Genomic DNA, 15,593 nt, shown 5'->3' with positions numbered 1-15,593 from the left:
TACTGGTCTCTAGCTTGATGATCAGGAAAGATGCATGGTATAATTTTGATTTTTTAAATTTGCTGAGGCTTGTTTTGTGGCCTGTAATGTGGTCAGTCCTGGAGAAAGATTCATGTACTGATTTTTTTTTAAAGTATTCTGTGTCTGGGGGTTGTGGGAAAAATTTGGTAGATATCAATTAAGTCCATTTGCTCTAGTGTCTAAGTAAGCTCTTGTTTTCTGTATTGTCAAACTGTCCATTTATGTTAATGGTGTATTACTATTCCCCACTATTATTATATTGGAATCTATTTCTCCTATTAAATACATATGTATTTGTTTCAAGAAGCTAGGTGCATGGACATTTGGTGTATGCACATTTGTTAGGGTAATCTCTTCGTGATCCTTTGATTATTATGTGATATTCTTTTTTATAATTATTTTTTGATGTTTTCACATAAAAGTTTATGTTATCTGATATGCCAGCTTATTTTTTCCTTTCTACTAGCCTGGAATATCCTTTTCCATACTTTCACTTTTTCCTTTTTCCCCTGATCTTTTTGGTGAGATGTGGTTTTTGTTTTTTGATCTAGTCCACTAATCTATGCTGTTGATGAGTTTATCCATTTGTGTTGAGGGTTAATATGGATAGGTAGCAGTTTGGTCCTATCATTTTAGCAATACGTTGGTTATAGCTTTATTTAATCTTTTGTCATTTTATTGGGATGACTCTGCACATTTGCCTTTTGTTTTGGTAGATGCTATTTCTTTTGTCAGTAGGACATCTTTTAACAACATTTATAGGACAGGTCCAATAGAGGTGATGCTTTTGAGTTTTTGTTTGCCGTGGTAGTAGTTTCTCATCTTTAAGAACAAGGGAAAGCTTACTAGATACATTATGTTGGGCAAATAATGTTTTCCTTTTAGAATCTGGAGCATGTCACTCCATTCTCCTCTGGTCTATTGAGTTTCTTCTGAGGGGGTCAGTTCTAAGTCTGCTTAGGGTTCCTTTATAGGTAAATTGTTTTTCTTATGTGCTGTTGTATCTTATTGCTGAATTTTTATGAAAATGTGATTTGCTTCTCTTTTGCAAAATATGTTATTTTCTTTTTCCATTCCAGTTTTGACAGTAGTTTATCCTGCCTATCTGATTCTCAAATTGTTATAGGAAGTTTTGTTGTTTATTTGGCCTTTTCTACTTTGTTAGGATGAAGTGAACATTAATTTCCAAGTGTACTTGCATGCTTCTCTGGTAAATAGAATCTCTTTTTATTTTCCTACTAGTTTATTTTTTCTCCCATCATACTTGTTAAGAGAAATTAAGTAATTATTCTTTCTGGTTTTATTGCTTGTAATGACAAAAGATATTGATTGACTCTCAATCTCTTAGAATTTGAAGTTGAAGATAGATACATAGTTATTTTGCTATTGAATTTCCTACAAAGTTGCTGTGCCAGCTACATTATCTGAAAGGTTAACCACAATTAAAGGGGACATTCATTTCCCAGTAACTTTTTTATCAGTTACTAGAAAGTACTTCTAAACATATGTGTCTACCCAAAGGAATTTTTGTCTTTATGATTTATAGTTCCAGAACATTTCAAAGAAGGAGGATGAAAGACCTCTGAAGTAACACATTCTATAGGTCCAGTATCCTAATGTTAACAGTGGTTTGCTTATGTTCATTGTGAGAAGATTGAAATATAAAAGGGAAAAACAAAGAGGTGGAAATAATTCTGTTATCTTGGAGGCTTTTTTTTCCAATTGCAGATAAAATTAAAATATCTGAGCATAGCAAAACATAGGTGGATTCTTTATAATCTTTAACTAGTCTAGAAGTAAAAATAGAAAATAGTCATCAGCTTGACGTGTGTGTGTACATAAATATACATCTACGTGTGTACATGCAGAGACATGTACACACTGTTAATCTTTTAAGTTTTTAAGGATTGTGGTTATTTTATTTTGCTTTCGTTTCCCTTGTGATAGAATTCATTATAGGATATTTGAACTTCAGTGATTACTTATTGCTTTTTGTTCTATCGATTTTAATTCAATGTATATTATACTCAAGGCAGAGAGATAAAGATATTACATCCAGTGCTTCATTCTGTCTGTTGCTTCATGCTTCTTGTTTTCCAAGGCTGAAGCCAGGAGCCTAAGTATTTAAATGTGGTTGTTTTTATCCGCTAAATAGATCACTTACCCTTTTCCTGTTCCATTTTTGAATTTTTAACGTTTTTCCCTCTAGTAGCTGTATCAAATATAGTACATTGAATATAAAAAGTTGAATAAGCTCCAGATTCTCTTCCTCTATAAAAAACATAAAACTTCTGTTTTAAGTATGCTGTTTTAGAAGCTCCAATTTAGATTTTAATGATTTTCAACTGTCACAACTGAGCATTAAAGTATATCAAGTTGGCCAAACACTTATTCCCCAGTGATATATAATACCTGGGTGCCTACTTCAAATTCATGATACACTAAATGAGTTTTTTGGGAACTTGCGGATCTGTATAAATGAAGGGAAAAAGTCCTATATAGTACAGACTTGTGTAAACTGAAATAAAAATTCCGTATGGGTCTGGAATGATAATGTAGTGGTTAAGGTCCTTGCCTTGAATACGCCAGGATCCCATATGGCCACTGGTTTTAATCCTGGCAGCTCCACTTCCCATCCAGCTTGTGCCCTGGGAGGGCAGCTGGGGACGGCCCAAAGCCTTGGGACCCTGCCCCCGTGTGGGAGATCTGGAAAGAAGTACCTGGCTCCTGGCTTCGGATCGGCACAGTACCAGCTGTTGCGGCCACTTGGGGAGTGAACCATCAGATGGAAGATCTTCTTTGTCTCTCCTCCTCTCTGGCCTTCTAATAAGAATACATCTGCCCTTCTAATAAGAATACATCTACCCTTCTAATAAGAATAAGTCAATCTTAAAAAAAATTTCATGCCAAATGAGCCAAGTTAAGAAGAATACTTGAAATAAACTCCACTGGGTACTAACTTTTTGGACTTGAATTTACTAATATATTTGTAAACAGCTGTAAGAAAAATTATCCTTGTGATGTCATAATTTTATTTTTTAAATTTTATTGTGGGGTAATATAATTGATTATCCTTAATAATTTATAATTTAAAGCTTAAATCTATTTATGTTAGCTGAAAATGTTGTAGAAGCATATTCCTTAGTTATAACTTCATTAATTGATACTGTACTGTGGTACTACCAATATAAATGCTTTTATAGTCTGCAATATATGAAAAATATCCTTTTAGCACATAAGATTTGTTTAATACCATATTTTCCCAAATGTTTAATAATTATTATTTAAAAGATTATTCAAATTGGTATGTAAATAGAGATCATTTATTGGATTTGCTTGATATTTCTTTATTGCTTATTTATTCTTTTTCTCTTGATACAGATTTATATGCATAGAACATTATCCCTTATCTCTCTCTTGCTTTTCTCCCTTTTTTTGTTTCCCTCTTATTATTTATCCCCGAAGTTATTGTCATTGTAATCATGGAGTTTTCTTAAGATAACTCCCCTAAATAACAAAATGATAACCCTTGTAGTTCCATTTTGCTAAATTTATTATGTGTAAACTTCATGTTTACAACAATTAAAACATTTTGCTTTGTGCTGATGTCTAAAGTTCTAAATGTAGAGTGCCTTTTACACAGATTTAAATCTGGAATGTTTGTATTTTATTGGAGACCTCATCAACTGATTCCATGAATGAAAATTCAACAACACCCCCAGATGAACATGGTCAGGGTGATGCCCCACCACAGCAAGATGAGGAACCTGCCTTTCCACATACTGACCTGGTCAAGTTGGATGACATGATCAACAGGTATGTTTATTTTTAATTTTCTGTTAATGAATATAGTAAACAAGGAAAGCAAACTACTTATCATGAAACTTGCTTAAAAGATGTCTCACAAAAGTATCTTATTATCTTCATTATTTTCTTTTTTTTTTAAAGATTTTATTTTTATTAATTTTTCATTGGAAAGGCGGATATACAGAGAGGAGAGACAGAGAGGAAGATCTTCCGTCCGATGATTCACTCCCCAAGTAAGCCACAACGGCCGATGCTATGCCAATCCGAAGCCAGGAGCCTCTTCCAGGTCTCCCACGCAGGCACAGGGTCCCAAAGCCTTGGGCCGTCCTCGACTGCTTTCCCAGGCCACAGGCAGGGAGCTGGAAGGGAAGCAGGGCTGCCGGGATTAGAACCGGCGCCCATATGGGATCCCGGGCGTGCAAGGGGAGGACCTTAACCACTGCGCCACCGCGCCGGGCCCATCTTCATTATTTTCTAAAAGATTTATGGCCTGGTGTAGTAGCCTAGTGGCTAAAGTACTCATTTTGCATGCCCCAGGATCACAGATGGGTGCTGATTTGTAATCCCGGCAGTCCTGATTCCTATCCAGCTCCCTGCTTGAGGTCTGGGGAGGCAGGTGAGGACACCCAAAACTTTGGGACCTTTTGTTGGGGAGACCTGGAAGATGCTTTTCATTGCAGGGTTTGGTCAGCTCAGCTTTGGCTTTTGGAGCCACTTGGGAAGTGAATCAACAGATGGAAGATCTTCTTGTCTGTTTAAAAAGAAATCAGTTATTACTTGAAAATCAGTTGAACACAAGAGAGAGAGAGATCTTTCATCTGCTGTTTCTCTCCACAAATGGTTATAGCAGCCATGACCGAACCAGGCTGAACCCAGGAGCCAGGACTTCATCTGGATCTCTTACCATGGGTCTAGAAAATTGGACTCTTACATTGCTTTTCCTGAGGAACTAGCAGAGAACTGTATTTAAATTTGAATATAAACTGACATTTCTTTGGATTTTAGCGTTGCAGGAGGCAGCTTTATGTGATCTTACAATACTTGTCTTTGCGTTAAAAAAATTTTTTAATTTGCTTTTATTTGAAAAGATTTTACAGAGACAAAAGGAGAGACAAAGGGGATCTTTCACTCACTGGTTCACTTCCCAGTGAATGGTGTGACAGGGGTCGCTGAAACTGAGCCAGTCCAAAGGCAGGAGCTTCTTCCTGATCTCCCCTTGAATGCAGAGGCTTTAGAACTTGAGCCATCCTCTGCTGCTTTCACAAGTCATAAGCAAGGAGCTGGATCAGAGGTAGAACATGTACAACTTGAACTGGCACTACAAACAGATAATCAGCTTGCTGACTACCTGGCCTGTTGCTTTTGCCTTCAGTTTGAAGTAGCTTATTAACATTGTACTCATAGCCTTACTTTGTTACTCATTGTTTATATTTAGTTATTGTTACAGTTTCAAAAACAAATGACATATTAAAGATACTGTTTGATTCTTTGGAATTCTGCCATGAAATTTTTTTTTAGTAACAGTTTCATTTTTTAGGTTTTTTCCATGCTTGAGAAGGGTATATGTCCATGTGGACCACCAATGAGGGAGGGAAGGGTCAAGAAATGGGGAAAGGTGGTTAAGACAACTATCTTCTGTCCAATACTTCCTATATCTGGAGGAAAGGAGAAGAGTGAAAGAGAGGTCTTCTCCCAGCAGCCAAACCACACCAGAGTCCAGGGATATGAGATGAACACTGGATGTCATTCTAGGATCCCTGATGTGGAGTATGTTGCAGAGTTGCTGCGTTAAGTGGTATTAAAATTCTAAAATGCTGGTAATTGTGTTGCTGCAATGGTAAGGAAATCTTCCAAAGTCTACTGGCTGACATAGTCCACATAGGATCTGCACTCACTCAGCTACTGTCAAAGCATGGTTGTGAGAGTTATCCAGTTTGTTCTGGTCTCCATGGTTTGCAGGCTGAAGCCTAACCTGTTACGCATCAGTGCCAACCCATTTGTTTATTTTAGTATACATTTTTAGGGGTTTTACTACTAGGTAGTAAATTCTTTTTGTATAAACAAAAGAGAGAAGAAGAAGAGAGAGAAGTGAGAAGTGTGGGTATTAGTAAATTCTAAGTATCTGATGGAGTTTATTGTCTCATTACAAGGATTAAGGGAGGAATTTTTTTTCTGGGATTTATTAGGCTGATCAGTCAGTTTGGACCTACATGCCTGAGAGAGAAACAGAGATAGGAAGGAAGGAGGAGAGAGAGATGGCTCTCCATGTCGTTTTTTTCTTCCAGAATTAGTTTTTTTTGTTTTGTTTTGTTTTTTTTGAAAGGCAGTTGTAGTGGTAGAGAAAGTATAGTGATCTTATTGCCTGTCTTTCCGGGTATCTACAATGGCTATGATTAGTCCATGAAACTTTCAGAGCCAAAAGGCTTGGACCGTCATCCTGCTTTTTCCATTACTAATGCAAGGTTTGATCAGAAATTGAACCACCAAGTCTTGAATTGGTTCTCATGTTCAAGCAACAGTTCTACTACTATACCACAACTGTCCTTCATTGGTCTTTAATGTAGCTTAAAGGCTTTCTCCATTGCATCACTATTATTTAAATTATTTTTACATGAAACACAGATTTACAGAGAGAAGAGAAGGAAAGATTTTGCATCTGCTGTTTCATTTTGGTGCAACGGCTGGAGCAGAGCTCACCTAAAGCCAGGATCCAGGATCCAGGAGCTTCTTCCAAGATTCCCTCTTGGGTTCAGGCCCAAGGATTTGGGCCATTCTCTGCTACTTTTTCAGGTCATAGGCAGAAGTTGGATTAAAAGTGCAGTAGCCAGGACATGAACCAGCTCCCATACGGGACATCTGCACTTGAAGGTGGAGGGTTAGTCTGTTGAGCCATGATACAGACCCTGCTTTATTGGCTTTTATTTTAGGCTTAAACATTTTTATTAAAATATACTAAGAAAATAATTTTTGTTGGAAAGTCAGATTTACAGAGAAAAAAAGGTACAGAGAGGTCTTCCTTCCACTGATTCACTTAAAGCATTGTGTCAGGTCCCAGTAAAATAGGGTTCTTGATGTGTTCTTTTGTAAGGTTAGAATGCAGTATTTTAGTACACAATCATCCAGGCAATTAAACTATGAATTCCTTATCTTTATTTGGAGCCTATCAGCTCTTCTTTTGAAGTAATTTGTATGTATCAGTTACTGTGGACTGTAGCTATCATGCTGTACTTTGGAAGACCAGAACTTGTTGTTTTTTAAGTTTATGGTGATTTTATAAGGAACTTGCACATGTGAGACATATATGTACATTTGACTCACCTTAATTGCATACAGTTCTATTTCTCCTGCATCCTGACCAGTAGATGGATTATCTTTCCTTTCCTCTCCTTTTGAAATCTGTGTTTTGAGTAGAGCAAAATTCAGGCATTTGTCTGAAAATATTATTTACTTTATTTTTACTTGTGTGATCATATATTTTACTGTTGTTCAGAAGTGTTTTCACTCATGTTTACTGATCCAAACCAAACCTCGTTTTCCTATTAACAATAGTTAATAGTCCTTGAAAGTATAATAAATTTAATGGATAAGCCAAGATTATTTTTTAAAGTCTTTTCATACAGTTAACTGTCATTGCTTTATTTAATTTGACAGTTGCTAAAAATTGTGTATTCAGGTAACATAAATGTGTCTTCATTTCATAATGAAAATATTTACCAGTTTTTAAAATGTTTCTGAATGTAGTTGTCATGTTTATTCACTTTAATAGTACTAATTATAGTAGATGACTTTGTCAAACTCATTAGCATGAAAAAAGTAAACCATCTTTTTTTATCATAATTGTTAGGCCTCGATGGGTGGTTCCTGTTTTACCAAAAGGAGAATTAGAAGTGCTTTTAGAAGCTGCCATTGATCTTAGTAAAAAAGGTATGTTTTAGTGTGTACTGCAATATTTGTTTACTCTTATGAACACTTTTTCTTCTAAATTACTTATTTCTAACGTATATTATATCATTTATAATATTTATGGTAAGGATAGTTGTGTATGCATACACGTACATGTGTACATGAACACATGTACACTCAGTAGAGGTTCATTAAAATGTTCAGACAGCCTATAAGTGTATGTAAACCTTTCACATTGTATGCAGTTTTAAATTTACATGTGAACTTCAACAGTTCATGAAAACTGAATGAAAGAGTATTTTGTTGCAAAAGATATTTCAAATCATGGACATTTTATTGTTTTGTTTCTATTTTTTTTTATTAATTACATTGCGTTATGTGACACATTTTCATAGGCTCTGGGATTCCCCCAACCCCTCCCCATACCCTACCTTCATGGTGGATTCCTCCACCTTGTTGCAGTATTACAGTTCAAATTCAGTTGAGATTCTTTCATTGCAAGCATTTACCAAGCATAGAGTCAGCACAAATCTGCATTAGACAATGGTAAAACTGCAAAGTCATATGGGGGACTCAAGAGCAATCCTGTGATAGCCTCTTAACAGAAGGTCATATGCACAGAGCAGGGGATGGACCCCAAAGAGGAGCAGGAGGACAGGAGGAGGCTTGTATCCCAACTCTGAAGACTCTCAGATCCTCACCAAGGACTATCAGTACGGGCACCAAGGACTACATCCCACTGCCAGGAGACAATGGGGAATTGGAGTGCCTTTGGAGCCCGAGAACTCTGAGGTCACCCACCCCCATCTGGATCTACCACATGGGAAGGAAGAAGCCCAAATCCTTCCTCGCAGGATCCAAGGTCATCAGAATAACAGCCAGGAGCCCTGAGTGGTCTGCAGAAACAGAAGAACAGTAAACTTCCTTCGGGGCTAGGGAGAGGAGCTTTCTCTGATCCTTGCTTAGTTCCAACTCTGGATCTCCTCCCTCTCTTGCAATGACCATCAGGGTTGCCCCAAGCCCCCCACTAAAAACAAAACAAAACAAGAAAATTAGATCAGATAGACAGAGAACAACAAGGAAAGCTTAGAAGCAGACAGGAAACGGTCAGCGTGGATCCACATATACCTTACTAGGTGGGACACAAAGATTAGTTACTCCTCACTGTGGTACTGAAATTTCTCTGCATACCCCTCCTAAAACTGTTCTGCACCTCAACTGTTGACAAATGCCTGGTTAGAGTTATAAGCCAGTTTAGACTATCCAAAAATCTGCCAAGTTTAGCAAAATTATGCTTCAACACTATAAACTACTAAATGCTAAAAAAAGGATAGACACAAGACAGCTGAATAGTACCCTATAACCATTTTAAGGTGTATAGCAGCCAGTTTTATGTAAACTAACATTGAAATGTCAATGAAGTAGTCATAGGATGTGGTTAAGAACTTGCAAGTTTTAACATGTTGGTGACTCAATTCCGTGCCAATTAACTCCATAATGTTGTAAGTTGTTGCTTATGTTATGTTGGGGCTTTTAATTGATCAAGATGCTATTTTGCCATCTCTGCCTTCAGACCAGAGATGATCTCCTCAAGAAACCATTGAATGTATCTGGACAATTTGTTTCTATTTTTAATACTTATTTCTTTTATTTTGAGCCAGTGTGACAGATGGAGACACAGAGAGATATCCATCCTCTAGTTCATTCCTCAAATGGTCAAATGGTCAAAGTGGCCAAAGCTGCCCTAGTCTGAAGCTCCCGATATGTGTGCAGAGTCCCAAGGCCTTGAATCATCCTCTGCTGCTTTCCCAGGCCATTATTAGGAAGCTGAATTAGAAAACAGGTGTTGCAGGCAGAATATTTGTATGCTTTGTCACGTCACATGCATTTAACTGTGAAATTGCTGATGACTTTTCTCAAACTCCAGTTTCTAAGGAGAATGTTGTTCTCATCAGATTTTTTGGTTTTTGTTAATCAGAAATTAAAATATTTGTTTTTAAATTTTTAGATGACATGAATAGGAGCTAAAGATTACTTTACAAATTATGGTATAGGACATAGCTTTGAATTCCCATGTGTTTTTAAAATTTTACATTTAACTGAAAAATATGTTTGCAAATACTATGGAGAGTTCAGCTTCTCATTAGGTTTATTTGTTGATAACACTGTTCAAAGACAGTGGCTAATTAATAGAATTCTCTGACTTATTCAGTGGCAATTTGTGTTTCATTATGGTTATATATGTTTTATCTACCTGCTTTTCATGTATGCTTTTTTTAAATATGGAGAATTTTTCCTTTCTCATGATAGAACTCTTTCATATTTAAAGTCTTTAATCTTTAAAAAGCAGTCAGTGAAGAAAGTGTATCTAGTATCAAGACCTTGAAAGCTAGAAGAAAGTGTAGTAAGTATCATTTTTCATACAATTTAGTACAGATTTGAAATTTGGTCACATTTGTTCTACCTGTACATGTTTGTTTTTAATTTCTTGTAAAATCTAAATGTTTTTAGCCTAACTTTGTGGCAAGATAATAACATAATTTACTGTCCTATAATCATTTAGAATCTATTGTTTTATTTTTGATTTTACAAAAATAATCCACTCCTCTATGAAAATATTTTGACAGATTACGAATGTTTCTGGGCATTCAGATTACATTTGTTAATGGAATAAATGTTCTCTTTTATTCAGTAGTTTAGTAAATATCAACTACGTCTTACTATTACAAATGGACAAACCCAGAAAAATAGTATTTCATTGGAATTGGCATTCAGTAGTTGTATATAATTTGTAAGGACTTATGGTCAGATTTTCTGGGAATCTTTGTGAATCAGTCTGTGAGTTCTTGAAGACCTTAAGGTTTCTACTAGTATATAATTTTAAATAACCATATCTCAGGATATTAATTTAATATTGTTTGAATTTTCTCATTAAGAATTAGAGGTTTTTCTTTTCAACAAAAAATATAATTTGCTGTGTCTTAGAAAGTGAAAATGTTAGGATGCATCTATAAAATTGAATGATAAATCTAATTTATGACCACATAGAATTTTATATTTGACTTTTTTTAAGTTTTAGTATGTAAGTTAAATATCACTTTGGAACTTTTATTTAAATGGTATTAATAATACTTGATATGATTTTTTACAGATGATTATTTCTAAAATTCAGGATTTCAATTTTTTTCTGAATAATGTTTCCCAACATCTCATATCTTAATAAAAATGCTGTTACTGATTTCAGACCACTAAAGCAAATTTTCTGAGTTGAAAATTAATTTTATTAGTAGTTTGTTTTGTGTTACATAATTGGCCTGAGAATTATTTTCTTTACATAAATGACTTCTTCATTTATTTTTTCTGTATTGAAAATTTTTTTCTATAGCTCCAGTCAACTTCAAGACTGTTTTTCACTCAAGGCAAATGATTTATGGCTCTCTTTTGCATATTCACAGTGCCAAAAATCACTATTCTAGTATTTTGAAGTAATTGTTGAGCAAAGCTAGTGATTTTTAAATATTAAATTTATTTATTTTATGATTCAGTTCCAAGACTGTTGGGATTTCCTTTCCCCATCCCTAAATCTCCGCCTCTCCAGTGATTTCCCATTTATCATTATAGTAGTATATAGTCCTTCATAAACAGCCAAGTCCATCATTCTGCTATTTAAGTGTATTAAATGACACTATAGGTATGGATAGAGTCGAACATCCTATTGATTTTGGCTTTTGTAACTTTTCCTTAGGCCTTGATGTTAAAAGTGATGCATGTCAACGTTTTTTTCGAGATGGGCTAACAGTATCTTTCACTAAAATCCTTATGGATGAGGCAGTGAGTGGATGGAAGTTTGAAATTCAGGTGAGTCATGTGTATATTTTGAGGGCTGAAATTTACTTGACAGTCTTTGTGACTTTATCTTTGGAAAATACTAAGATGAAAATATATTGTGTCTGCCGATATGTATGACAGAACTGAAAGTTAGCATATTCTTTTAGAGTGAGCTTCAAATTTTGAGTTATGAAACCTTTATCACCTGCAATTCCAAATGCCTTGTAGCATTATATGGAATATGATGCATTTCATTATTTGTTATAGGAGTATTGACAAAGAAAAATATTCAAGATGGGAGAACTTTGAATCAGACTAAATATGAATTTGAGGTTCAGTGTACATGAAAATGATAAATTCACAATGTAGAAATGTCAGGCAAGGAAGTGTGGACATATGGTACTTAGTAAACAGAAAAAATACTGTCCTCTTGGATTTTAGATCAGAAAGTAGTCCTTAAACAAGTTGTGATGTATATTCAAATTTCAAACTTGATATAATTTTAAAGTATGTTCAAAGTAATAGTTGCTTCAAATGACTAACAAAGGGAAACAAAAATGTTCTCAGGTATTATGTCAAAGATAGATAATATAAGATACTTTTGATTCCAATTTAATTTTGTATTCTGGAGAATATTTTTATAAATTGGAAATATGGTTTTTTGGGTTTTTGTTTTTGTTTTTGCTGAGTTACTGCTGTTGCCAGAAACTAGTTTCTTATTTATAAAATGTAACAAATTTATAAAATATAACTAATTAAGAGAAACAAATATGTATTTCAAAAAAGTGCTTTTACCATATATTAGTGCCAGGAAATTCTGTATTGAAATTCAACTTAGTAGGTGTAGAAATAAATTATGTTATTTTCGTGGTCTATGACATTTAAGTTTTGCCTTAGAATTAAGGATAATTTAATTAACTTTAAATGTTTAGAATTAGTGCCACTAGAAAACAGATTTGAGTTACAAAAGAATGTTAATGTGTACATATCCTATAAAGACTGTACAGTATTTGATGCCAACTTTAAATGTAATCCTTCTCAAATAGCTTTTGATATAATACAAAATAATGATATAATATTTGATCACAGTATTACTGAAATTAAGCTTGTGTGTATATTGCAAAATTGGAGTATTATGATTAACAAAAATAGGTGATTGAAAGTTGAAATTTTACCATTATAAACCATCTCTCATCTTCATTTCCTTACATGCAGAGATGCATTATTAATAACACTCACCGCCTTGTGGAGCTTTGTGTAGCCAAGTTGTCCCAAGATTGCTTTCCACTTCTAGAATTGTTGGCCATGGCCTTTAATCCTCATTGCAAATTTCATATCTACAATGGTACACGTCCTTGTGAATCAGTTCCCACAAACACTCCGTTACCAGAAGATGAACTATTTGCTCTTTCTTCAGATCATCGATCACCAAAAGTGTGTTGGTTTCATATTTTTTTCAACTAAGTATATTTTCAACTAAGATATTTTTGTTTGTACATTGAGTAGTTTCGAACTTCAGTTGAACATAGAGTCATAACCTTTATGTTTCTACTTATTTACATTGAACTCATATCACTAGGCTTCTAACCAAACCTGAAATAACAGATTGATAAATACATTTACTAGAACTTAACCTGTGTTATATGTGATGCAGTTATTAATTAATTAGTTGTTTTTAGAGAATTTACCTACCACAAATAATAAGCACTAGCTGTGCTCTGCTTTTGTTTTGCTTGTTTTCCATTTTTATTTACTTGTATTGTTTGAAATATAAAGAGAGATCTCCCATTCACTTATTCATTCCCCCAGTGTCTACAGTAGCAAGCACTGAAGCCACTTCCAAATTGGCAGTTTAAAACAATATGAGCTTTTATGAAGGAGTAGAGACCAACCACTTGAGTATTAGCGGGAAGCTAGATCAGGACTGGAGTCCAGAAACAAACCAGGACATTTTTTAAATTGGAATATGATTGTCTCAAACAACTTCCTCATTCTGGCCTGGTTATATATATACTCTATGGGTATTTTTTGTTTGTTTTATCATTTTTGTTTGTAGTCGCTACTATCAGCTTCCCCTTTTCAAGAAGTTAAAGAAACAATAATAATTACAACACATGAGAAGAAATGCAAGCTAAAGATTGGTATAGTAGCTTAATATGTTAATCTTGCATCTGCAGTGCCTGCATTCTCAAAGTATGCCTATTCATATTCCAGTTGTCCTATCTGCAGTCCAGCTCACTGCTTACAAACTGGGAAAGCATTAGAGAATGGATCTGTCATCCATTGCTCCATTCCAAATAGTCCCAGCAAGTGTTCCTGAACCAAGCAGCTTCTTCTGGATCTCTAGCATGGGTGCAGGATCCCAAGACTTTAGGCCATGCTCTACTGTTTTCCCAGGCCACAGGCAGGAGCTGAATGGGAAGTGGGGCAAGTTGGAAACAACCCAGCACCCACAGGGGACCCTTGTGCATGCAAGGCGAGGACTTAACCACTAGGCCATCAGGCCAGGCCCCAACAGATTCAGAATTTAAGCACCACCAGTTTGACCACAAGGACTTTGTTAACAAAGAGCACAGGATTCTCACTTAGCTGTTAATAAATACAAAATAGAATTATAAAAACTAACAGAAGATTGTTCACAGTGTATGTTATTTATTGTATAAAATGCTTAATACTTTGCATTCTTTAGTACCATTTCTATGAAAATATGTTGTTTATGCCAAAAAGAAATTTTTATTCAGTTTTACACTAGATATGTCTCTGAAATAGAATTAAATGATCTGTGTATTCACATATTCATTGATACTTTTTAAATTGAATTGATAAAATATTTCATGTTCCGCATAAACTTGTTTTGAACATGAATACATTATAAACTGGATGCTTGGAGCAGGTTATGTATTATTATTTTTGTGATAAGAATCCTTGAAAATCTACTCTTAGGTTTTTTAAAGAACACAATGTAACTAACTCTAGTCATCATAATTGAGCATGGGCTTCTTTTCAAAAGAAAAAGACACATCTATTTCAAAGCAGAGGGAGAGTGACGGATGCGGATCAGAAGAGACAGAGGATGAGGATCAGGAGAGACTAGCAGAGGAAGAGTGAAAGAAGGGAAAACTAGGGGAGCCAAGTAAAAAAAGAGTAAGTGAAACAAGGCGGAGGAGAAGTGATAAGGGAGAAAAGAAGGGGAGAGGAGAGAGTAGGAAGGGAAAGATTGAAACCAGGAGTCCAGAACTGAATCCAGTTCTACTATCTGAATGGAACTAAGGCACTTGAACCATCCTTGCTTTCTCCTGAGATTAAGATCAGTAGGAAGCTGGAATGTAGCCACCATGCGAGATGCTTACTCTTTTCCCTATATTATCTTTTAATTTTTCTTTAAAATTTGCTCTTTCGAAGATTAGATTTCAAATTTTTCTTTGTTGCTGTTTAATAGTTGACTCATTTTATTCTTAACAAATTCTTAAGAATTTATATATTGCATGTTAAATCTAGATATGTTATTTGTACAATCTTTTTCTATTAGCAAGATACATGAAATAGATTCAGATATAATTCACAACCCTCTTAGTAGTTGTAATTCTTGCCATTGCTACTTTAGGCTTTAAGAATATTTCATATAGATAAATATAGGTAATATAGGTAATATTATCTAATTGTAAATAATAACACATGATACATTTTGCCCTTGAATTATGTCAGATACAGTTCATAGTGCTTTTATTCAATTACACTTCATGTATTTCAGGGTTGGCTTGTGGATCTCATCAATAAATTTGGCAGTTTAAATGGGTTTCAGATTTTGCTTGATCGTTTCATAAATGGATCAGCATTAAATGTTCAAATAATTGCAGCTTTTATTAAGTAAGTTATTTTAAAGTTGATTTTGTTTATAATAAATAGCTGTTCTTTTCTAAAAGTTCTTCAGTTTTTTTAATATGGTTTCTTCTCATTTGGAAATAATTTGCTTTTGAATTGATTGTTGAGATTGGTTTGCTTAATACTAATTTTTAAAAGTTGAATATTATAGT

At 34.7% G+C, this 15,593-nt stretch overlaps 1 protein-coding gene across 1 annotated transcript in view; it reads left to right on the top strand.

The window, feature by feature from the left end:
• LOC121151242 (probable ubiquitin carboxyl-terminal hydrolase FAF-X) overlaps positions 1–15,593 on the top strand; it is a 135,513-nt gene that overhangs the window by 25,097 nt on the left and 94,823 nt on the right. Inside the window, 5 exon segments of the mRNA XM_040972517.1 lie at positions 3,698–3,837; positions 7,673–7,752; positions 11,477–11,589; positions 12,775–12,993; positions 15,311–15,426. Of these exon segments, the coding sequence (XP_040828451.1) occupies positions 3,698–3,837; positions 7,673–7,752; positions 11,477–11,589; positions 12,775–12,993; positions 15,311–15,426 (668 nt within the window).

This window comes from Ochotona curzoniae, unplaced genomic scaffold, assembly GCF_017591425.1.
Source record: "Ochotona curzoniae isolate NIBS_2020 unplaced genomic scaffold, NIBS_Ocur_1.0 contig_2305, whole genome shotgun sequence".
Lineage (NCBI taxonomy): Eukaryota > Metazoa > Chordata > Mammalia > Lagomorpha > Ochotonidae > Ochotona > Ochotona curzoniae.
Note: the sequence above shows the minus strand (reverse complement) of the source record. Positions and strands in the feature narration are given on the sequence as shown.